Below are 23496 nucleotides of genomic sequence, written 5' to 3'. Positions count from 1 at the left end.
CCCTAATGGATTGAATAGATTGCCCGCGAAACAATCAATGCCTGGGAAGGTGGACTCGGAAAGATATGCGCTCGATCAGACGACAATTGAGCGTCGCAAGATTGGACGGATGAGGCTCAGCAGATCTGGGAGGATGTAAGGTAAGATACATTATGTATGCAGCAGGTCGTAGGTTGAAATTTGCAAATGCGAAAATAAGGACCTGGAACTTCCGCCGTTACCGAAAGAGCCCTTGGCCCTTCCGCTCATAATTATTTATGATTTGATTAGTTTTTATGAGGTAGGTATCGAGGGTCCACCATGTCTAGGATGCGTTCTCGTCCAATGGAGAACCGGTTTTGAAAAGAGCAGAAGAGTAGGTAAAAAGCCTCCGGAACCACGGCTTTGGGACCTGGTATGTGTGTGAAAAGGCCTGGATCGATCTGGTTGCAATTGGCAAACAGTTATTTATCCGAAATACCTATGTAGGTAGGTAGGCAGGTAGGTCCTCGGAGACGGCCGCGATCAAATTGTTACTACCATTACCTGCCGATGATATGATACTAGTAGTTCACATATGTCAGTCTCGAGTCAATCTTTCAAAAGTATTTCTCTCCCAGCAACAAGAAGATGAGGTCTTGCGGGCACAAATATATATATCTCTACTGCCCAGAAATCTCAAGACTTTTGTCTAAAAGCCTTAGCTACCAAGACTCTGCAAAAACATCCAAAAGGCAGCAAAATACTACTACATGTATGTATGAATGAGGATAGGGCAAAGCCACAGCAACAGCAGCATGGGCCGCCAGATCAGATTGGATGGAGTAGAATAGAGTGGGAGGTAAGCCACGCCAAGCAATGTCGCCAGAATTAAGTGCGGAGCACCCCCGGGACCTCGTGGGCGATCCCATGTTTCTCATTGGTCTCCCGTTCAACCTCCCCCGTTACTAACTAGATCTTGATCCATGGAGGCATGTATCTTACCCCCATCCGTGTATGTAGTCTAGCTTCAAAAAAAAGACAAAAAACAAAAAGAAAAGCCTTCGCGGGCCAAAAACAAACGGTGGGCCGCCAGGTTGAGGGACGGTCACTTCTTTGCTTCGATTGGTCTTTAGAGCTTTTGAGGGTGGATTCAATCATGGACTCCGTCGTCAGCTTCAAACTGGAGGTGTAAGGAGTTGTAGGGAAAGTGTAGGCACTTACTGCTGTAGATCCCCATGGATAATATCCCTACCTGACACCAACCACACTCCGTAGAAAATATAATAATAAAAAAATAGAGAAATAAAAAATAGGTTACTCGACATGTAGCTAGAATAGTTAGAAGTTCGGAGGTCCAGTGGGGGAATGGTGGGTGGGTGGTGGGGGGGGGGGGGGAGGTTGGGTTGGGTTACGTTGGGTTACGACGGTACGGGCAAACGCCCAAACAGGCAGGGCAGCACTGCATCCCTCGGGGTAGGTGTTAGGTAGGTTAACTGGGAAGTTGGATAGAGGGAGAGTCTCTCTCTCTCACTCTCTCTCATAAAATACGGTACATGCAGCGCGGGCAGCGATGGATAAATAGACTGCACCCTCCTCCTGCCCACCTTCACCACACCCCCCGCTCACACCCCATAGCACTCAAGACTTTTCCAAGAGCTGAGGTTTACTTGGCCCTTTCTTTTTTCGCTACTTGTTGTTGTGGTCTTTTTGGCCAGAGGGACAGAGAACGTGCGTGGTTGATAGGCTCTCGCGCGAGAATATAGATTGAACTAGCCGTGAGTGTTCTTGTGCTTTGCTTGGCTTCTTCTGCGGCGTCGATGCCAATGCCAATGCTTCACCATCTATCTACTCTACGGGTTCGATTTGGGGGCTAATATGTGATTGTGCCTGCAGAAACCCAAGATACCAAGATACCAAGATATACCAAGAAACGGCAAGAAAGAGAGGTTTGTGGAAGCCCTCATCATATCCTACTATCCTGCCTGCCTGCCTGCCTGCCCCTACAAGCACACAATTCTGCATCTCCCGCGTCGGTACCAAAGGCGTGGGTGGGATTCGTGGTGGAAAATGACGGTGGACAAGCCTTTTGGCGGGAGTGCGCGCCGTGGATGAGAGGAGAGTAGAGTAGCAGTGTATGGCGTGGTGTGGCATGGCATGGCATGGCATGGCATGGCATGGCATGGCATGGCATGGCGGATATTGGCACATTGGCATTTTTACTGTTTACACGAGACGAGACGAGCGAGTGAGAAAATGAGATCTAGAGTGGACAGAGAGGCTAACAGGTTCGGTTTGCATGCAGCTTATAGCTAGCCTAAGGAAGAAATTGAGAATGGCTTCAGCTTCAGCACCTATACCGACCGCCCCCGTGCACAAGACCGTCGGCGGGAACGCGGCGTTCCATAATTTCCATAACGACTTTGCACATATCTCTGTGAGTTTTCCCGCTTCTACAGAATGGGGGATAGGAATGCATATGAGGATGGGAATGGGAATGCTGATGGACGGGGGTGTAAAATAGGATCCGAATGAGAGGAGGCGCTTGGCTCTCGCCGAGATCGATAAGGCCCCGTTTGGGTGGTACCATGTGCGCGCGGTAGTTGTGGCGGGCATTGGTTTCTTTACTGATGCTTACGATGTATGTTTTCTCTCCACACTGCTCTACCAAGAAATCACCCATGCTCACACACACGCCCTCCATAGATTTTCGCCATCAACCTCGTCACCGGCATGCTCGGTCTCGTCTACTGGAAAAGCGGCAAGATCCCCGAGTCGTCGGACACAGCCATCAAAGTGTCGACCTCCGGCGGGACGGTCATCGGGCAGCTTCTCTTTGGGTGGCTGGCCGACGTGGTGGGCAGGAAGAAGATGTACGGGCTCGAGCTGATGATCATTATCGCGACGACGCTGGCACAAGCTTTGTCGTCGGAGTCGCACTCGATGCATATTGTGGGATTGCTTGTCTTTTGGCGTGTCATTATGGGAATCGGTATCGGAGGAGATTACCCCCTGTCGTCGATTATCACCGCTGAGTAAGTCGATTACCGCTGCACTGATCATTACCACTTGCTTGTCTGTCTGTCTGCTAGCGCAGCGCAACAACAACCCAAGGAGTTATGTACATGTAGTTAGCTAACACAACCTCCCCCCCCGCGCAGATTCGCAACGACGAAATGGCGTGGCGCTATGATGGGCGCCGTCTTCGCCATGCAGGGCATCGGCCAGCTCGGCGCAGCCCTCATGGCCCTCATCGTGACCGTCGCCTTCAAGTCGCAGACCATCACGGCCAACCACCCCAGCGAGTGCGGCGACGCCTGCAAGACCGCCGTCGACCGCATGTGGCGCATCATCATCGGCTTCGGCGCCGTCCCCGGCTGCATCGCGCTCTACTACCGTCTGACCATCCCCGAGACCCCCCGCTACACCTTCGACGTCGCGCGTGACGTTGAGCAGGCCGACGCCGACGTCGGCGCATACCTTGGCGGCAAGCCCTCCGGCGACGTTGACGAGATCCGCCGTATCGAGACCATGCAGGCGCGCGCGCAGCTCGAGGTCCCCAAGGCATCATGGGCCGACTTCTGCCGCCACTACGGCCAGTGGCGGTTCGGCAAGATCCTCGTCGGCACTGCGGGCTCCTGGTTCCTTCTCGATGTCGCATTCTACGGATTGGGCCTCAACACGTCCATCATCCTCGCCGAGATCGGGTACAGCGCAAAAGACAACGTATACCAAAAGCTGTACAACAACGCCGTCGGAAACCTCATCCTCGTGTGTGCGGGGGCCATCCCGGGCTACTGGGTGACAGTCTTCACGGTCGACACCATCGGACGCAAGCCTATCCAGCTCGGCGGCTTCATCATCCTCACCATCCTCTTCTGCGTGCTCGGTTTCGCGTTCCACAGCATCCCCTCCTCGGGCCTACTGGCGCTGTACGTGCTGTGCCAGTTCTTCTTCAACTTTGGGCCCAACGCGACGACTTTCTTGGTGCCCGGCGAGGTGTTCCCAACGCGCTACAGGTCGACGTCGCATGGTATCTCGGCGGCGAGTGGAAAGGTCGGCGCCATCATTGCGCAGGTGCTTATCGGCCCGCTCAGGACCAGGGGCGCGACGGAGAAGAATGCCAGTCCGTGGTTGAACCATGTCATGCAGATCTTTGCCGCGTTTATGTTTGCGGGTATCTTTACGACGCTGCTGATTCCCGAGACTGTAAGTCCTACTCCCTTCTATGTCTATTTTTTTTGATATCTACTACTACTACTATTTGAACATGCGAACTAACAACGAGATGCAGAAACGCAAAACACTAGAACAGCTCTGCGAGGAACTCTACGGCGAGGGCATCGCAAACGAGGAGAAGGCGCTCGCCGCAGCCGTGCCCATCGAGCCGTCAGCCGTGCTTCCTCCCGCGCCGGGCGAGAAGTTATAAAACCGCGCCTCCTCTTCTTCTTGTGGTTCGCACTAGCTCGCTCCATAGATGGATAGATCGCTGTTTTTGTCATCGTCTTGTCTTGAGCTTTGCCTGGCTTCACTTTTTTTTTTATTAATCCATTCTGTCCTTTTTTTTATTTACTAGTTTTTGTTGTTTGTTGGTTTGGTGACGGTCGTTTTTTTTTATGAGTTATGGGGCTGGATGGGGGTTATGGGGATGGGGACTTTTTTTTCTTTCTCTTTCTTGTGTTTTTGTTTCTTCATCAGTAGCGGCGGTCTCTATTGTCTCCGAGATGGTCAATAAAACCGAGAACAGGACCTGATTGATTGATTGATTGATTGATTGTTGCGAGTTCTGCGTACGTGCACGGTGGAAGAGAAGAAAAGAAAAAAAAACACGAGACGAGACGAGACGAGATGAGCTTGAGAATTACAACTGTACCATAAACCTATTATCACGAAATTCCAGTATGATGATATATGAACGGACGATGTTTATGGCAGTAGCTGTGTTTATGCATGATTGATATACAACCTACTTTCTAGTATCCATTTGAATCTCAACGTCTCCAGTCTAGTTTGGAAAGTTATATTGAAGTTGCAATGCCATAACCACATGTACGTACCTACATATCATACGGAAGTGGAACAATTGTGGCTGCAATAGGGCCCATTTCTAGCAATTCTGCCACGGATCAGTCAGGTTTGCTTTTCCGGGGGGGTATAAATGGGTATAATTCTGTTCCAGTCTTGGCGCATTTTACATACAAAAAAATACACAATTTTCAACTTGCTAAGGCTTTACAAACCCAGACAGATATTAAAAATTAATGCAATGATAGAACTAGACTTCATCACTAGTACTAGAGTTCTATCATTATTACGCCTGTGTTTTCTTTTTTTTTTTCTTTTTTTCTTTTACGGTTTTTCGTCGCAAAAGTTATAAGCCATTGACATTTCGTTAGATTCAGCGGAACCGGGACCGCAGCTCCAAGTGTCAAACTGTCGCGTGCTACCCGTCAAACGTACGGGGGGGGGGTCTCCACGGGCGAGCCCGCGCGCACCATGCACTTTCACCCCACAAAATACATAAAAAAAAGGAAAGAAAAAAAAAGGCTTGTAAAAAAAGACCCTGCCCTATGCACGTATGCTAATAGGGCCCCCGGGGGAGGGGGGGGAGGGGGAGGCATACTCTAAATGTAAAAAAGTGCACTTGGGTGTAATGCATGTACGTGTAATTATCGTGCATGATCAATGGGCAGAAAAAATTTTCGAAAGAGGAAAAAAAAAAAAAAAAAAAAAAAAAAGCTATCAAGTACTACAACACCTACGTAGGTGTAGGTACATACTGAAAGAAGTAGGTATGTAGGTATGTAGGTAGAGTATTTCAGCAGGATTAATTCCAGACGAGAATGCGGGATATCCGCCGCTGGGGGTAATGGGGTAATGAAAACGCCCACCCCGAGTGTCAAGTAGTGCACGCCATCAGCTTCATTCTGCTGCAGTTGGTTGGACTTGACGGATTATTATCTCTCATTTAAACAGAGTCGGTACATATACGGCGGTATATATCAAGCTTCACACCGCAGCACGGGCATTGGGTACGTCGTGGCACCTACTCTGCCCACCTGTTCTACCCTACCCGAAGACACCTGTGTGTAGCTGTCTATCTATTGGTGCGTAGATCAGATCTGGCGTATTATATTTACTGATCGCGGCCGGCCCGTCTTGGCTGAAATCAGCCGTAGTTACCGAAGAAAGGTCTGTCTTGTACGCCCGTGGCCGGCTATTTTGCGGTGTAGGCGAGCCTTTAAGATTTGTCTATGTATCGATTGTAATACGCTGATAGCAGCCTTGGCAGTATAAAATATAGTGATACTAGGCAGTGGTTATTCGTGGATTTCAGCTTCGTCGAGCCCCACTCTGTGTACGTCTCTCGCCTCGTCTTGTATCCCACTGATCGCAGTACTTTCTGTATCTACAGTGGGACAGACAGTCGTTTGGATTGGTTCTTTAGCGAAACTGCATAGAGAAAGTGAATGTATAGATATCTAATATATATATAACGGCACTAGATGAAATATCCCGAGAAGCGGAAGGTAGTATGCGAGTGCTGTTTCATGATTCGGCGATCTGGCTTGGCCCGCCGGCTGGTAGGAGTAGGTACTAAGACAGCTACTCTATTGACTGCTATTGAATACGCTACAGAAACGCGCCAAGTTCAAGATGCAACAGTATTCTGGTTCAAAAACGTTAGGTCTTTACCAGTACTCCCTCACGGGGGTGGTGATGTTGTGATGGAATGGTGAGCAGGGATTTGAGGCCATGCTAACTATGGCGGCTTCAGTTGCCTTGAAAGCACCACTTCCCGGCCAGAGGATCCGCCTAATGTTGCACGTACACAACCAGAAGTTCTTGAGACCATCTTATCCAATCTCGAGGCGCTCGAGTGACAGTAAATGTCGCCTATAATTCCCCAGCAGGCAGTCCCCATATATAGTGTAACAGGAAGGCAATTTCTCCATTTATCCAGTTGTGGTAGTACCGGCTCTAGGGCATGTATTACCAGAAATCATCATCATGTACTAGCTAGGCTGTATCTAGTTTGTGTCAAGAATCAAGTCTCGAGACCTTAGACTAGGTCTCGAAGGTTTCAGGCGGTTTTGCTAACGAGGCGAGTCGGCTCAAGTCCTCGACTGGACCTGTTACGAGCAGCCACCACGACGAGCAGTTTCTGCTACTCGACTTGAAAGACTCAATCTTTTTAGAGTATATATTCTCCTCATTTAAGAGCTTATGCACCCTATATATATCGGAACTATCGAGGTATTCATCCCTAACCCAAATTCTTGTATGTAGTTCTATGATTGAGTACATGTAGATTAGGTATGATATTTGAGATTATGCGGAAGGCTCGAGCTTAGACAGGTCGAGTCGAATCGACTAGCTGTGATTACAAACCGCAACGGGGTCTTCCTCTGATCATCTCGAGCGGGCTCGCCGACGACAGCGGTTTCAGGTCTGGGATAAGACGAGACGACGGGGACCTAGCTAGTCATGTGCAACATTGGGACCATCTATCTAAGATGGTGGGTCTATCTTGCCGGCCCAGCTAACCGTGAGAAATTCTAAAGCCGGCTGTGGGTTACGCATAGGATATACCGAGAGATCCGACTAGATTGGTGCACGACTTCAGTGGATGGATACCTTCCGGCAATGTTTAACACAGATAATTACTCTGTTTCGGCAGACCCGGTGTCCCGTAAATCACGATTAACTAACATGCCACGATTCAGCTTCATCCACCGAATTATTCACTGTGGCTCAGTTCTATTAGTATCTTGTATGCTCGATAAGGTCCCTAGGGAACCACCGGAAACGTACGTTACTTGGAGGAATATTGGTCCACTTTCAGGTCGTTGATTTAAAGTCCCAGACCTTATAGAAAGGCTTTCTTTACCTTAGGAAGAGATCAGAGGTTTTTGTTCATTTACCATGTCACCGGAAAGCCGAGAGACTAGAGCTAGCTAGATGTCTGAATAGTGAGTTATATGTAATTAGGATCAATATTTAAGAGCTCTAGATTTTAAATTCGATAGAACAGGCCAGGTGTTTAGAGCAAACAAAGTTGCATTATGGCCACTGGTCAGAACACGTACTTAGCCATCCCTCGGGCAGAAATAACGCACCCCCACTGAAGTTAGCTGTATAGCAAGATCAAGTATCAGAGAATGCCAGATAGTCCACAGGCCTAGTAACATCTTAGAAGCCCAGTCGAACCTCTAAACCTAGTCCCGGGCAGTATTAATCCTTCAACCGGCAGAATCGTCATGAGAGATCACTCGAACTGCGAGCCCAACATTTCCCGATTTCGTTTTCCTTTCAGCTTATTCGTTTCAGACTTGTCAGACATAAATAGTTAAGTGTGGTCTTTATAGATGGGTATTTTTCAACTTGTTCTCGGAACCCAACACGTGGTTGTAGTATTTAGAGCATGAGATATCACTCGGTCTATACACTAGCAAAACTTAAAACCTGCACCCTACCCGTCCGTAACCGCGTTCCCGCACTCCAAACGCCATCTCATCCCGCACTCTGAGACCTTCGGTACCACATCAGCAAGTAAATTCCCGTTGTCGAATAGTTGGGTTGTTGTGAGGTTTCTTCACACCACCGCTTCAGGATCAGATATCGTTTTTTACAACTGGTTTACTCGAGCTTCTGCCGGCTATGGCTCTGTCCATCTGTATATCTTCATCGATGGGGGTCTTTCTCTTTGGCTAACGTAGCCAACTGGGCCTCTTCACTCCTTTCACCTGCAAACACTTCCAGTCCATACAAAACTTCTGCTATTAGCTGAAGTACCTGAAATATTGAGTGGGGAGAAATACCACTGGTCTCACTCTATAGTAGTAGACTAACCGATATCGGCGGTGCAGGCTAGCCAGTAACCATACCAACAATATCGACCACCTCGCAGGCCATACCTTATCCCGCAGCCACCAAGTCTGCGGCCTACAGCTGACATCCAAGCCCCACGCCGCAATTTCAAGAAGTGCCAGTCTGCAAAATGGAAAACCAGAGAAACCGCTAGAAGGGGACTAGCTGAGAACTGCTCTACCACGATCCCGAGTGATAGGTTGTGATTCAGGGTATATAGCTGTGACTCCCCGGGCCGCTTCCTCGCTCTCGGGATTCTAACACCGCGAGAGAGGGTTGGGGTAAATGAGAGAGACTGAAGCCCCTGGAAAGATATAGTCAGCTTTTGGTATCGGTATATATCGGTTCGTCGTTGGATGATCGGAGGATGTGATTGTACTTCACCTCCATCACTAGGTACACTTGTGCTGTGCGAGTAGTTCTACTATAGGCTCCGATGAATAGCAACTCTAGCGGCGTCTGGGGTGGTAGTGGATGTTTGGTAGTGGGATTGTGGATGTTCGGAGATGCAGGTTAACTGCAGAAGCTACACCAGGCACTTAAAGTACAGGTAAGCCGAAATGGCTGGCGCCCCAGATAAACCCCTAACCCATCCACAACTACAGAAATCACCATCTATCACTCGCCTAAATCCCAGGATTCCCCGGCTAATGTTTGATTGGCTGATATCTATAGAAATGCTCATTCGTGAGTTGGAGATGAGCTGGCGAACTTATGTAATTGCAATACACGTATCCGAAGGCCCGAACCGAACCCGGCGAAAATCGTTGGGAGAGCTTGGTTTCTATTTGCGCAACTACTAGGAGGTTTTTTCGTTTTTATGTGACCAGAGACGGTGCAAAGCGACGATGGTGGTAATTACATTAGATGTACAGAAAAAGAAAAAAGGAAGACATGATACTAAATGAAAGTTACATGGTAGTAGTACAGTCCCTCAAGGTCGGTCCCTCCCCTCCTCTCCTCATTCCTCCTACCTATTTTCATTATTGAAGTATATAGGGCCTTCTCAGTAAGTGAGCCAGCCGTATATACCCCTGATCGGGTTTCTCGGTCAGCTATGACCATATCCCCGTCCCTGCCCCCGTCCCCGTCCCCGTATCAATACCCATATAGCCAATATCGGCATCACTCTCACCCTCCATCTCCTCCCCTTCCGTCTCCTCCCCCGCTGCCATCATCGCATACCCCTCCTCTGCATCCTCCCATACACCCATCGTGCCACTCTCCCACTCCATCAACGCACTCCCCACACTTTCACTATCGCTCTCAGAAGCGTCGGGATCATACCCAATGGCCTCATTGAGGCGGTGCCCGTTCATCCAGCTGCGGCGCCGGTCCATCTCAAGATCCACGCCACCGATAGCGCGGCGCAGGTCTCGCGAATTGATGAATGTGACGTCCTGGTTGATGACCTCAGGCTCAGAGGAGGACGGGTCCGGGTTGTCAATGACATCGCGCCATTTGATCCAGAGCCCATTCCAAGCGAGACATTCGTCATCGCGGCGATTGTAGTCATCGCGTTCGTGGATGATGTTGATGGAATCCACTTCGAGATAGTCTATATGCGGGCCATATGTTAGTATGGAGGCGAGAGAAGTAGTAGAGAGGAATGGGGATAATATAGTAGGGACGTACCAGCATCGCCGACTCTCCAGAGACCCTCGAATGACTTTTGCTCCATGTCCCAGATAGCCATTTTCCACTCGGCGCAAACACCCAGGTACCTTCCACATCCACTGATGGTAATGTATTTGTCTAGTTCTCCCCATCCCTGTGGTGTCGGGATTCTGCTTCTTGGGGCTACAAGGAGCGCATTTGCCTCTGCTTCTGTTTCACCCTTGAAGACGCCCACTTGTGGGGGATCATCGAGGCTGGACTCATCGCCCAAGTCCCATACAAAGAGGTTCTCATAACCGTATTTCTTCCTTCTACCGATACCGGCCCACATGCCATCATCGTCATCTCTACGAGCTGTTGGGCCAAGCCCGCCCAGAGATGCTACGAGAACTCCGTCACCGATTGCGAAGGAACACCACATGTAGCAGCGGTCAGCGATGGCCCGTTCTTCCTCTGCAAGGTTGAGAATCTTGATTGTGTCGCCGGTCTGTACGGAGAGAATATGGAATTCCATGACAGCTCTGTACGAGTAACGGTCCGGACGCCCAACAAGTGGAATGACATGACGGCGGGTAGAGTACGCAATCACAGTAGAGTTCATGGAGATACCATCGTTATCGAGCCAGTATTCGCCGCTTCCCCCGTCGCCCCCCTTCACCACCATCCTGCGCTGCCAACGGAGGCTGTTGTCGGAGCACATGGATCTGTGGTTTTGATTCAGATCCTCTTCGGCGCCAGTCGGGACGTTTCCTGCAAAGCAGTTGACTGTACTGGCGCGATGACCGCTGTTGTCGTCACAGACAACGAGGTGTTTACCGCAGCTCTTGAACTCCCAGGTGATTTCACCATGCTCCTCATCCCACTCTTGCTCGGCATCCCGTACCAGCAGAGCTTCCAGGCTCAGCTCCTTTACGGAGCGGGGCATCTTCCATGCCATATTAACCTCTACTTCGCCATCTGAACTCTCCATACAAAGCCGCTCTACCGTTGCGACCTCCAATTGCTTCTGCACGAGTCGAGGCACAAACCGTAGGTTTGCGTCAGAGTGGAGGAGCGACTTTGCAAAGTTCACAAGTCCGAGATCAGATACATGCTTCATGGTCCACAATGCTTTATCCACCGTGAACCAATCTCCATCGAGCTGCGGCGGTGTTGCCGACGATTTCTTCCTCGGAAGTGCCCTGTACGTGCTCGCATTGACACCGCGGCTGACGGTACCCCAACGTTGCGCATTCATGAATTTATCGTGGTCCACTGGCTTGATAAAAGGACTCCATGCCTTCTCGGCCTCTGCGATATCTCTAGCACTTGGCGGCGGCAGGATCCCATGCGGCGGTAGTATTCCGTACGGTGTCGATTGATCATGTTTCAAGCCCTTTTTATACTTGCCGGCCAACGCCTCCACCTTCTCTTGATGCTGCTGCTGCAGTCTCTGACCCAATGGTACATTGGACGGCGATGCCGAGGGTGCACCGCCGAGGATTGCAGCACGCTGGACTGTGATCCAGCCGCGATCACGCTTTTCGGGGAACACACGGGGGTCGTCTGAGAAGAGAATCCAGCTTGATGTTTCGCCCTGTTTCGACGATGTCTTTCCCGGTGGTTGGGCATCTCCCCATCCGCATGTCCTGACGCCGACATAGGCGACGCCCTCCTCAGTGCGTGCGGCTTCAGTGGACGAGTGTACAAAGTCGATGATACGGCTGACCATGCGCCCCTTAGGGTCCACTGATAGAGGGGGTAACTGTGCGGCGGCGCATTTCTCGTTTTTGTGTGAGGCCAGGGTTCGGAAGTTGTCTTGGACATTCCAGTCACGTGCGACATAACTGGGCCCATATCGCGTGGTTGGACAATTTTCGTCTGGGATACTGGTGGTTGAGGGATGGTGCAACTCGGCGGGAAATTCTCGGCGGGAGAGGTGCAAAGTTCTGGCAAACGCCTTGAATGTTTGTCGCTTTGTGGTGGGTGAAGGAGGCACACGGGTTCCGGATAGGTTGGGGTCTGGGAAAAGTCGGGTGTCGTGGGAGAGCAAGAAGAATGCTGCGGCGCGGTGGATGTATTTGTCGAGGGTGGGGTCCTCGATTATGTCGTGGAAGCCCTTGCAGGTAAGGTTACAGGAGCGGAGGGAATCGGGGCCGCCGGCAAGACCAACGAATGTGAGGATACGAAAGAGAAGCTCTGGTGGGAGGCGAGAGATTGGAGATCGGGGGAGCTCCATCTCCGTATGGTGTTGAGACTCTCTGCTGTCCATCGGTCGTCGAGTGGTGATTGTGATTGTGATGGATTGTGGAGGTGGTGGGGCGGCGGGGTGGTGGTGATAGTAGTGATGACAACACTAGTATAGTATAGTAGTCCTGGTGGAGAGGCTTTTGGGGAAGGGACGGCAATGCTCCGTAGATGTAGATGCAAATAGTGTATTCCCTATCAGCAAAAGTGACTGCTAGAGATAGGTAGCTGAGGTGAGGTATGTAGCGTAGTATGTATGAATGAGTGAAGTTCCGTTGTGCTCACAGACACAGACGGGAGATTGATTATAGATGTATGCTGCCTGCTGCTGTCAAACACTGTGTAAGTAATCTCTGGCCGTATCCTGTCCTAGCTCATGCTAGCTGTCTGTCTGTGTCTCTCTTTTCTCTTCCTGTCAATTCCCTGTGCTGCTGCTGCTGCTGTGTTGTGATGGTGGGGGTATAGAATTGCAGAGGTGTGTGATCGGATGTGCAATATCGCCGTCGTCCTCTTAGAGAAGATCGGGGGTGCGACAAACAGTGGAATCCACACTCAAGTGTATCCAAAAAAGACAAAAAAGAAAGAGTCTCAGAAACATACACCTTAAACAGCACCGTTTTCTTGCAAGTGGTGTTTTTCTCCCGTGCGGTTATCGCGGATCATTTCCCTATTAAGATGGGGGGAGTGATATAAAGATAACAATTGAGACTGTAGCTACTGCAACTGCACGCTTGCCTACCTGGCTACCTGCATGCTCTTCTCTTTTGACCTCTTCATCATCTAGTTATTCATCTTCCTCTTCAGCCAGCTACTGGTGATTCTTCAACCTTTCCCCCAGCCATTAAAGAAAAACAAATTCCTGTAATATGCTGTATGCTGTATGTCAGTACTTGTTTACCACGAAAAGAACCAGAAAATGCAGTTGCTCAGGGCAAGGATTATTTGTATGGAGTGGCGGTGATCTCTCATACAAATTATCCCTGTTTCCGTCACTTGCATTTTCTGGTTCTTTTCGTGGTAAACGAGTACACGTACTAGCTACCTACCTACCTGGTACCACCATCGTCCGATATCTTCCAGGCACTACTGATTGACTGAACTTTTTTCCTTCCTTGCTTTTGCATAGTCTACTTGCAATTATGAAAACATTTTCACTCTTGCGCCATGGCCACGCCCACAATCAGTGATCAGTCAATCAGACAATCAGAAAATCAGGAAATCAACTACTTAGCAAGCTGTGTGTAATGTATGTACTATATGTATGTATGTACCTACCAGGGGACCTATAAAACCAGAGCCACTGACGGACAAAGCTGGGGTAGGAAAAACGCACAACCAGAAATATTCATGTGGAATATTCCGACCGACCCATAAACTGAAGATTAACAACCTCCGGTTGTTTTTTTATACCTGGTACAGAGTTAAAACAAGCCACGGAATACGGACGGCTACTCGCACTGCATGGAAATCTTTATATGGTAGGTATGGTATGTGCACTAGCTAGCATACTTTTTGCACAGTAAAAAAAAAAAAAAAAAAGACTGGGACCACAACTTCAAAGCATATACCTATCCGTTATTTCCCTCGAGCTCGATGACAGGTAGGAAGGAAGATAGGCGTTGAAAAGAAAGACCCTGCATCCTTTTTTCTCTTTCTGCATATTTCTTACTTCGCCCTTCACCTGGCGATGACCCCGGGCACAAAATGCAAGTCCAAGGCAGCCCATCCATCCTTTGTGTCTTTCTCTGGTCCGACGTATTGACCATCTAGGTGTGTTGTTTGGAATGTACGTTATTATAAGCCATGTCCTCGAGAGCTCTGTGATATATGCAACCCTTGTGATCCAGACGTCACACACAGACAGGTATTTGTGTATCTGTAGAGTAATCTTTCATTTCCACCTTTTCCCCGGCCCCAGTCTTGATCGAAGGCAGTAAGGCAAAAAAATCCAAATGCAAAGAAGAGACCGTGAAACATTTGAGGTGCAACTTCGCATTTGCCCCCACCGTGCGTTTGTTTCGTTCGTTCGTCCATACGTACGATCAGCGAAGAAGTGGGCGGCTGTTATGGTATATATACCCTGAACAATTATGCATCCAGGGACCTGGATGGGTGGGCGTGGATAGGCGTGGATGCTTGATGCCTGGAAGAACGACAGAAACACCCTGGGATATGTACTCTGTAAAGCACCGTACTCCCAAAACAATTCCACCACCGCCATGCAGAATGTATGTTCGCCCTCCTCTCAACTTGGCTGTCTGTTTATCGTCCGTCGCAAACACAACCATAACCGTCCACCATGACAGCCCCACTCTTCACCCATCAGAAACAGCTCAACATCATCTCAGTCGCCGCTCTTCGCATCCATTGCGGTTCGTTCCCGTGCCACCACACTGCACTGCTACTACTGCAGCGGGACATCGCACAACCCATGTTGTTGGGTTCAGCACATCCATCCAACCTTTTTCTCCACCCCCCTCACCTCTCAACCCCAGTCATCAATTCCATTTCATCCCTCTCCATCCAATGACGTATATTACCGTACCGCGATGTCTCACACCTCCGCTGCAACGGCATGGCACGGCAGTTTCTATTGATCAATTGAGGTTAGATGGGTTCTTTGTTTGCACTCATCCTAAGTGTCCATACTGGTATTTACCCCCACTGGTTCAGAAAATTAAAAAACAATGGGAAATTAAAGCAAGAAAGCTCAACAAGAACCATATAAACTAGGCTTTTGTGGATTCAAAACGCCAAAGATAACCCGAGGTTGTTGATTGGTGTAAAACATCACCACCGACTCTCCTCACACCCCGAGTGGGACTACATACATATAGGTAGACTATAATACTTGGAGTACCACGACGTATGCAACAGTGCCAAACAGGCACATGACACAGGACGTCATTTCGTTTATTTTGTAAACTTCCGCCCTGCGCATCCATCCATGCCAGCAGGACATGAGGAAGAGGAGAGTCAGCGAGCGTGTAACGTAAAACAGAACAACGCAACAGAACATCTAGACGATTATTCCTCCGAAACGAATCCGAAGCTGCCCTCAATGGCGATGTTTCACAAGGTCAGGCACTAAACCCTGCTTGGATTAGCTGGGATGAGAAAACTGTTGAAGAATCCATATTGAACCCGTCTATATCGAGGAAGCGGTTGGTGTAAAGAAGTACGTACGTTAACCCCTCCCGGTTTTACTTTTGTTGAGCTCCGATCTCAGATAGGAAGAGAAATACTACCTACACATATGTACTTTGGTCCAATGGTCTGCAGGAGGCTACAGCCCCAAGTAGTTGTAGATGGATTGATTGTAAGCTTTAAGTTTTCCCTCAATTCTTATTCGTGGTGGTATGTATGTAGTAGTGTTCAAATGCAGAGTTCTGGGCTGAGAGGGGAAGCTTACTATTGTTGTCTCGTGTAACCCATCAAGCTCTTGTCAGTTTTCTGTTTTCTCCGCACTTTTCAACGACTGGGGAACGTCTCGTGTAAAGCTACTACATCGGGTAGATGATCCATCATTTCTTTCCCTCCAAGAGCCCTAAGAGACAAAGGAGACGGGGGAGAAAGAAAAAATAAAGATAACTCTGATCCCCACATTCCATAATTATTCCCAAGTGCCGGGGGAGCGGGAAACTCCCCAAAGATTGGGCATGAAATCCTGCAGGAGAATGGAGTAGGCTAACCTCTGTGAACAAACTTGATAGATCATACCGCCAGGACATACCACTGTAAGTATATGAGGAAAGCTGTTGAAGGGCTCAAGTTGTTCGATTTGGCACCAAAATCGAGCAAGGAGGCCCAAGATCCACTCGCCCTCATTAGAGTATCATGAAACCCGATTCACTTTGAGTGGGTCCATCAATGCAGGCCATCGTGTGATTTATGATCATTAGTTGTCTTTGATGTTCAAGTCCAAATACTAGGTAGTCGATTTATCGACGTTGTAATAATAGCAAAATGAGAGACGGCGAGTGATCGATTGTGAAGGCTTGGCTATGATCAGATCTCGATTCGTTCGTCCAATTAAAGTTATCCAAATAGCTTCTTGAGATAGATAGGAGTCTAGATTATGTCCATGAATAAACTAGTAGCATGGTCTCGAGACGTTCATTAACCAAAGATTCAAACCCCATGTGAGGAAAAACAAAAAAGAATGATGACCCAAGCGCGTCTCCGCAGTTGCAGAATCAGTAAGGTGGGTGATACCGACCCGGCCTCGGAGCAGCACCTTCTTTCACTTCCCAGTGCCATACATTTTTACCAACCCAGGGCTCCGGTAAGTCAAGAGTTAGCCTTCTGACCCAAGGTTTGGAGAACACAAGCCCGGGTTAGGGAAATAAGATTTTTCTTAGTCCCGTGTGGTGCGACGGCAAAAAGAAAGGGGGGTTTTCGATTGCATCCACGCTTCCTGTCGTGCTTTTTTCGATTTCCAGGAATGGAGTTTTGGGAGTGATGGGGAGTCGGGAAAAGAATTACTAGAGAAGAGGCGTATGGAGTGCAGGAAGCCAGTACTCCACAAATTCCGTAATCCAGGTAAGCTGGACACCACCATGAAATATCATGGATGCAGGTGTTACATAGAGCGGCAGATTTATAAATTTAAGTCAATAACCTTTTTCGCAATAGCTTTTTGGATTCATAGAGGATACCACCCGTATTGCCCATAAATATCACTTGAAAGAGCTGTCCTGTTTAGAATTTTGTACCTTGATATCCTTGGTTCGAGAAGAAGCGAATTTTATCGCCACCTTGTCTAGATCTATGCAGGAAACCGTATTTGTAATTAGGAGAGGGTATCTAATTATGTCTGGGCATACATAATTCAGGTTCTTTTATAGCTGTTTTCTAAAAAAAAAAATCTACTAAGCCCACTATTAGCGAGATAAAAAGGGGTAAGCTGCTGTTGTTCGTTTAGGTGCGAGAAGCGGGTAAAAATTATTTTGTAGACGAAAATGGACATGTTTCCCCCTTATTTGATATTATTTTAGCTAAACCTTCATAAATTAAACCATTATATATACCGATCAATGAAATCTTATAAAATTTAATGGAAGCCATCCCGTGGATATTCTGAAGATGTTAAAACTGAAGCCTTGAAGATAAATTACAGATCTTGCATAGAAACGGCTCACAACAACTCTGTAGACACCCCCCTGGGGGATCTACAGACCACATTTGAACACCTACAAACCTTCAAAAATATCCATGGGATGGCTTCCAATGAGTTAAAAATAACAGCAATGAATGAAAGAAAGTCCAAGTGACGCGAGTGATAATCTATGATTAAAAAATCAAGATCAGTTGAAATTAAGTATACGTACCGTGAATACTCAACATCTTCAACAGCCAGTTCAGATATCCTAATAAACATAGAAAACCGATGAGACAATGGCCTATTCGTATTCCTTGAATTGGGTAAGCAACTCTATCATAGCCTGTGGTTTTTGCTTCAATGGGCCAGATACATTGTCGCGAGCTATGAATATATATTTGAAAGGAATTTTATATGCATCTAAATCTTACGAGGATGACTTAATTCTCGACGAGATGCGGTTCTTTGCGACCTAACAGACACTAAAGATAAGAGAGTGTAAATACGTAAAACGAGAAGCATTACAAAGGATCGGCCAAAGAACTGCCGCAATTCTGACACGTATAGTCCTCAGCTGCATTCGAGATTTCTATGAGCATTGTTGTGTTTATGTAGAAACTATCATGCTTTAATATATACTTAACTGGCTTATATTATACCAATATATTGGGAGACCATGAAGATGATCTATAAGCTAGCTAGGCCGCCGGACCAACCCAAGACTACCCTTTCAAATTCAGCCATCCATAGCTATTTTAAATTGCTCGATGAAAAAGAAACAGCCGTAAGCGTGACAGGTAGGCGGAGGTAATATAATATTGATAGGTGGATCATGGAAGGTGGGTGTCTGGTCATGAAGTTGATTGAATAGTTTGATCTCGAGCATCTGGTAGATAACATTACGAGAAGGTACGGTATGGCATAGATGCACATACGTCACACAATAGTCTCAAAAAGGAACTAGTGATATTTCATCAAACCACGTGCCGTCTTGAACGAGCGCAGACTTTCGATCTATGCTTAAGGTTGAAAAGCTTTATTCCTCCCCCCGACATGTGTCCATCATCATCACCTCTGAACCCACTACGTCTCATATAGGAATGAATCCTGTTTTAGGTATTTATGTGGCAGTTCAAGACCTCAAACTTATTTCTTGTGGGCCAGCTGCAGTACTGTCCGGCCGAGGCACAGCAAGCCTGATGCTCACACTGATACTACTACAAACTAGCTCCTCTGTGCCTTACTTACAGTACTTACATGTACTTCCTTCCTTTCTCGCCTCGTTTATAAGCGGACAGCCAACCAATCAATCGGAAAACAGTCGTCCCATTCATCCAATTTACCAGATAAAGGACATCGTCTGGCTCGCCTAGAAGTTGTTGGTCACTCTAAAATTCTGGACCCGGTTGCCGGAACCTTGGTGTCGCTTCCCTTTTTTGAGCTTCAATTAAAGTTTGTGCAACTTTCAATAACCCCCCGACCTGGGCTTGTTTTTAATTGGTGGCTATAACCTACATGTATGCCTATACAAAGTCTCAGTCTATCCAGAACGCCAACACACGACTGCACTCTTTAAACTAGAATGGGAGGAACGGGAATGTATATGTAAATTACATATCATTTGCTCTCGGACTCTGACGCAATAGAGCATTCCAATTAATACGGATACAAGCCATCGATTATTCCAGATTAAACATATCACCACAACTCTGAAACGAACCACCTACAAAGAATTATGCGGTTTGCAACCTCCACCGCTTACATATACTCATCGCCGAAAAACGGATCATCGGACCTGATTTCTCGCCTCCGGTAGAGCGCGAGCTGGATACCTGTTTACTGGCTAAATTTACCATTGACGCTTACACACCCACAGACTTCATAAGCTGACTTTGAATACAAACACAATAATTCAAAGTAACCGAGCGAGCGAATCATCGGTTTACTTGGGTGCTTTGGATAAGTCATGCAGGGACTGGCCTCTAAAACGAGTTTAGGTCAGGGACCTAACTAACCGGGACCGATACGACCCCTGCCCTGGCATTTAAATGACTCCACCCTCGCATATTCAATACGATTTAAGCATTCTCCTAAACGTTGAGTATGCTAGGGCTATGAAACAATTGGGCCAATTCTGCATACCCACGAAGGAAATTTCGGGCAGAACAGCCCGGTCCTGATGGATTTGAGAAGCTGTGTCGGCCGAATCTAACTAACCGATTCTTTAGTGACTCTCATTAGGTTCTGTGAACTTCTACCAAGAGTTACAGTATTAGGCGCATCAGCAAATCTGGAAGCAGATTTATTACTTTGTGTCAAATCCTAGATGCTGTTATCTTAAATTAAGGATCTAATCTACCTCCAACCTCATCAATTGAGGCTAGATTTCCGTTAGACTATTATTAGAAGAGGGGATCGCTTTATCTGGATTATATCATCAATCCGATACCAAAACATTAAAGATTCAATGGGCTATAATCTCACAGCTAAATATCCGTTTCGATACCCAAAAGATTCTTCTATGAACTCGTGCGCATACACAGTGACATATGCATGCTATCACATCACATATGCACACTTTATGTGTACATGTACTCTAGATACACAAACTATATACCTAGGCCAGGCTTATATATATACCCGGCAGCGTATAAAATACTTCGGTACCAGGTAGAGAAAAGTATGGAATATCACTTCTACACCTGAAGATACTGGTAGCAGTTAGGTATTCTTAGGTATAGCACATACCTCTAGATCTCCTTGTTTAATCTGGATACTAATTTCTTCTAGCAAATGTCGCTATTGAAACACTGTGTCGCACAAACCATCGAGTGATGGTGTATGAATTACAACCGAAAACTGTAGGGTTCAGCATGCAGATACTGTTCGAACCTCTAGTCCCTATATAGGTATGTGATAGATTCCACGGCGCATATTGCATGCTTACATTTCTCTTTAGAAAATTTCCGAAGAAACCCATGGATATGGCACGAGGTCAGGATGACTCTTAGTCCTATTAACACACACACATCAAACACTTCCCGGGGTAAATATCCGCTGCTTTCTCTATCTGTATGACTGCATTATGTACTAGAGACCATATGGGATGGTGAAAAAGCAAACGCACAGAAAACAAACTTCTCATAGATCAGTTTCTTGGTACATAATAGTTGGAATATGGGGTACACACGAAGTGTTAGGTTCTCGAGATTTCTCTGGAGATTACTTGGATTTTGTGGTGCAACATGCATTAGTTTTTATTGAAACAATCTAGACCCAACAGTATGGGCCTAGCCAACCGGCTTGTATATTCAGTGCTTACGAATTTCTTCGCCGAAAACCGATAGCTGCATCCTTCAAGGCCTTCCTTGCTATGGACCCGAAAGGAGTAGCTACCGGTGAGGGAGAAACCAAGTAATGAACAGCGTGATTATCGCAACAGCACCGAGAATCGGTCGCCATATCTCGACGTCATATCTCTCTCTTCCAGGGCAGCCTAGTTATCAGACACATAGAACCTCTCATTGTTAGGAAGCCTAGACTAAGAACTCGACAACGAGTGATATATCATGGTACATAGCCAGTCGTGCTGACGCGACTGTTTAATTTCCGAAAATTCACCGCCTACATACATGTTTAGTGAGAGAGAATTTATAATTAAATCTCCAAATGGTATTAGAGCCAGCCCCTATACATGTGGTATTGGCAACTAAATGCATATGTTGCATCAGCAAGCAGCAAGCAACAAGCTACCCCTTGCTGTCAATTGTGGATATCTAACGTCTAGCTAGGAGTACGTACCCCAACATTAAGTACCGACCCGACCACGCTAGGATCTCGGGAACCCCAAGCTAGACAAGTACTCTAGCGAGGAGATAAAAAGCTTCTTTTCACGCGAACCCGTCTATAGTTGCCGATAATATTCCTTGATAGGGATGAGACATTGGCAACCTCTGATCATCGTCTACTTGGCAACGTTATGTCGAGTCAAATTAGGAATACCATCCATCACAAGCGAGATAAAGAGCTCAGAACTGTCACTGGCATATCTGCTGTTATTGTGCCGCTTGTCCGCTGAGTTACATCTATCCTGGGATTTATTTACGGACAGCATCGGTATACGTCTCGGGAGTAGTATTGTGTCAGAAAATATATCCCCACAATTCAACATAGGACACCTTATGCCCTGTCCGGAACCTATCTATTACCCACACTTGATGTGTGTGCAATTAACTGTTGTTAGTTATACCACTGTCCTATAATCCATCCATCCGGAGCATCCCGTTTGACCATGGTAATTGTACTTGTTCATATCATGTATCCATAGGTTGTACTCCTTTACCTTGGGTATCTAGGGAAAATAGCAAGCTTCGCCCTGAATACATAACTATCAGAATGGTATACGTATACTACCCTCCCTAGGTATTTCGACATGGTGGTCATGAGCACAAAATTTATAATTGGCTGCTGCCAATGTCACCCCAGCGCACTAGCACACAACCACTGCCCTCCATGATACCCATTAATGAGATATTAGTTGTGCTGCATGGTTATGCACACGCGTATGTTCTCTCCCCATGGCTAACGCCACCATGCTCCACACACACACACTCTCTCTACTCCACGCTCCGCTCATCTTCCCCGCAATACAATAGAGGCACGGACCGGACCAGGGCCTATCATACATTGCACGTAATTCTACCTGAAGAAGGGTTTATGTGCACGGTCCCAGCCCAAAATAAGTCCTCTTGTTATTTTGGACGTGGCTTGGATTTAGGTAACGTCTGGCCAAAAGAAGTTATTGAAAAGATCAAGAAAAGTGGTAAGGTTAGTCATGCGGAGAATCATGGACGAATGGTTGCACGGTGCAGCATTGCAATGACGGGCCCTAGCTCGGGGGACTCGCAGGAAGAAGAAAAAAAATATATTCCGTGACAGCCAGCCAGCCCAGTCTACTTCACCATTCCTCTTAGCACGACTAGCTAACTAGATGAGTTCCACCTGATGACCCCCCTGAATGAAGAACAAGCAAATCGACAATCCACATGGGATTTTCCGTCGATCATTCACTAAACACTTCAAAACATGCAAGCACATTTTTTTCGCCGCCGTTGGATAGACATTAATATATCTGTTTAGTGAAGTGGGTAAAGTTTCGGCAATCCCTAATAATTTGCCATGATCATTCTTTCCATTCTTGATATTTAATATCTCGCATGTCCATTTACTTATTCCCTTAGGTTGCCAACCAGCACCCCACCTCCACCTCCCGCGATCCCCATTTTGTTTCGTTCGTGAAGTAGATATAATGATGTAACACTCCCATCGCAACCGCAAGTTATGTAAGGGAAAAGGAGAAAAAAATACAAGCATATACAGAAAGGGACATTAAGAGACCGAGAAGAAGAAAAAAACCGTGGCGATGCTTAGGATATAAAGCAAATAAAGAAAGAAAAAAGGAAAAAAAGGAAAACCAAAACACCAGCAGAAAGGGATATATATATATAAAATAAAAAAAGCGATTATAGCAGAAAGAAAAAAAAGTCGAGAACCGAAAATAAAAATCGCTTTGCCCGAAGAGAAGACATGCTCACAAAATAGACTAAACCGGAAGGATAAAAAACAAAGCAAAAGAATCCCCTCCCCCATGCAGATGAGCCCTATTTCACACCGCACCAATAAACAATAAAAAAAAAAAAAAAAACGCACGAGCCCAAGCCTGC

At 47.1% G+C, this 23496-nt stretch overlaps 3 protein-coding genes across 3 annotated transcripts; 2 read left to right on the top strand and 1 right to left on the bottom strand.

Moving 5' to 3' along the window:
• Window positions 1–1117: 1117 nt before the first annotated feature.
• Window positions 1118–4387, top strand: LAJ45_09926 (uncharacterized protein; the record flags this gene model as incomplete). The annotated part of the gene is made up of 8 exons (XM_046119457.1): window positions 1118–1149; window positions 1735–1736; window positions 1855–1907; window positions 2264–2395; window positions 2483–2599; window positions 2665–2993; window positions 3120–4167; window positions 4253–4387. The coding sequence occupies 8 exons, from the start codon at window positions 1118–1120 to the stop codon at window positions 4385–4387; spliced, it is 1848 nt and encodes a 615-aa protein (XP_045967308.1).
• Window positions 4388–9884: 5497 nt separating this feature from the next.
• LAJ45_09925 (uncharacterized protein) lies at window positions 9885–12697 on the bottom strand (the record flags this gene model as incomplete). The annotated part of the gene is made up of 2 exons (XM_046119456.1): window positions 9885–10387; window positions 10465–12697. The coding sequence occupies 2 exons, from the start codon at window positions 12695–12697 to the stop codon at window positions 9885–9887; spliced, it is 2736 nt and encodes a 911-aa protein (XP_045967307.1).
• A 2501-nt stretch (window positions 12698–15198) lies between these two features.
• LAJ45_09924 (uncharacterized protein) lies at window positions 15199–15763 on the top strand (the record flags this gene model as incomplete). The annotated part of the gene is made up of 3 exons (XM_046119455.1): window positions 15199–15323; window positions 15406–15454; window positions 15560–15763. The coding sequence occupies 3 exons, from the start codon at window positions 15199–15201 to the stop codon at window positions 15761–15763; spliced, it is 378 nt and encodes a 125-aa protein (XP_045967306.1).
• Window positions 15764–23496: the final 7733 nt, after the last annotated feature.

Source organism: Morchella importuna (genome assembly GCF_003444635.1).
Source record: "Morchella importuna strain M04M26 chromosome Unknown Morimp01GS040, whole genome shotgun sequence".
NCBI lineage: Eukaryota > Fungi > Ascomycota > Pezizomycetes > Pezizales > Morchellaceae > Morchella > Morchella importuna.
The sequence above is the reverse complement of the archived record's forward strand: the minus strand, read 5'-3'. Positions and strand labels throughout refer to the sequence as shown.